The 1,334-nt window shown below is 48.8% G+C and overlaps 1 protein-coding gene across 1 annotated transcript in view; it reads left to right on the forward strand.

The window, feature by feature from the left end:
- Window positions 1–1,334, forward strand: part of LOC102433314 (alpha-actinin-2) — a 43,351-nt gene that overhangs the window by 29,619 nt on the left and 12,398 nt on the right. Inside the window, exon 8 of the mRNA XM_023744550.1 lies at window positions 274–356. Coding sequence (XP_023600318.1) covers window positions 274–356 — 83 coding nt within the window. The remainder of the gene's footprint in view (window positions 1–273; window positions 357–1,334) is intronic.

A 1,334-nucleotide genomic window follows, 5' to 3' on the forward strand; every position in this document is an offset into this window, starting at 1 on the left:
TCTGCACTTTTAAAAGCTCATAGAAGGTGAGGGAGGGAAAAGCCTCCAGTTTGTCATTTAGGAAACGAAGGTTCAAATCATCGCACTCCTGCACCATCTCGGTGCCGTCGGAGGCTCGGGGTGCGGGCCCAGAGCCAAGGGAACCTGTGGGTGTGAACCCACTCGTCCTTCTCTCGTTCACCCTGGCTTCTGCTCTTTGTGTGCGTGTGTGTGCGTGTGTGTGTGTGTGTGTGTGTGTGTGTTTTCTGTGCTGTTTTTCCCTCCCTCAGACATTTGTCAACACCCCCAAACCGGACGAAAGGGCCATCATGACGTACGTGTCCTGTTTCTACCATGCTTTCGCGGGCGCGGAGCAGGTACCAGCACGCGTCCACGGGGCCGCGCTGCCCTCCGCATGCGTGTCCGTGTGTGTGTGTGTGTGCCTGTGCGTGTGCGCACACTTCACATCTACCAGGGCCTCTTTCCAAGTGCTTGTGATGCCCTAATTCCAAACTGTGAATGCCTTTTTTTTTTTTTTAACAGCTTTAACTTTAGGCCATTCCTGAAGTGTTTTGTCTCTCTTTCCTTCTAAGACACCACTTTGATGTCCTTACTAAATTGTGGGAAACGTTTGTGCTTTAGAAAAAGCAGGCGCCACGGACACTGAGCTGTGAACAGGACACACAACCAAGAGCCCGCATGCCTTCCCGTGCCCTGGTTCCTAGAAACGGCTCGAAACGGCCCTCGCTGCTCAGGGCTGTGTCCTAACATTTGTCAAGACGGATCCCGTTTTAACTGAAATGGGCCAAGGATGATTGTCATAGAACCTCAAAAAAAACCACCCCTCACATTCCTTGAGACAAAAAGCCCGAGGGATGGACATTGTGGTCAATGTCCCTTTTCTCCGTGTTGACCTGTTTCTGTGTCCGGCCCCTTCACCTATGGCCTCTGGACGTGGAGAGCCCTGATAGGCAGGGATGGACAAAGCCTGTGTTGCTGCCCTGTCTCTAGGACCATTACCAGCACGTGAGGGTAACCAGAGACCAGCTTGTATTGGGGTCTAGAGGCGAGGCTTTGGGACAGGCTGTGGTCTGGAGGCCCGGGTGGCACAATACTCTTCTTCTTTTTTTAAATATATATATCTTAACACATTGCGTACCGCATAGAAATCTCTAAGACATACGCCAGGGACCGCGCGTTTTTGGGCAAACTGCACGATATTTAAATCATCATAATGCACTTTAGGTGTTGTTTTTCTTTTTTTCTTTTTTTTTTTTTTTTAAATATATTTTATTGATTTTTTACAGAGAGGAAAGGAAAGAGATAGAAAGTTTATAAACATCGATGAAAGAGAA

Source organism: Myotis lucifugus, unplaced genomic scaffold (assembly GCF_000147115.1).
Source record: "Myotis lucifugus unplaced genomic scaffold, Myoluc2.0 scaffold_473, whole genome shotgun sequence".
NCBI classification, from domain to species: Eukaryota; Metazoa; Chordata; class Mammalia; order Chiroptera; family Vespertilionidae; genus Myotis; species Myotis lucifugus.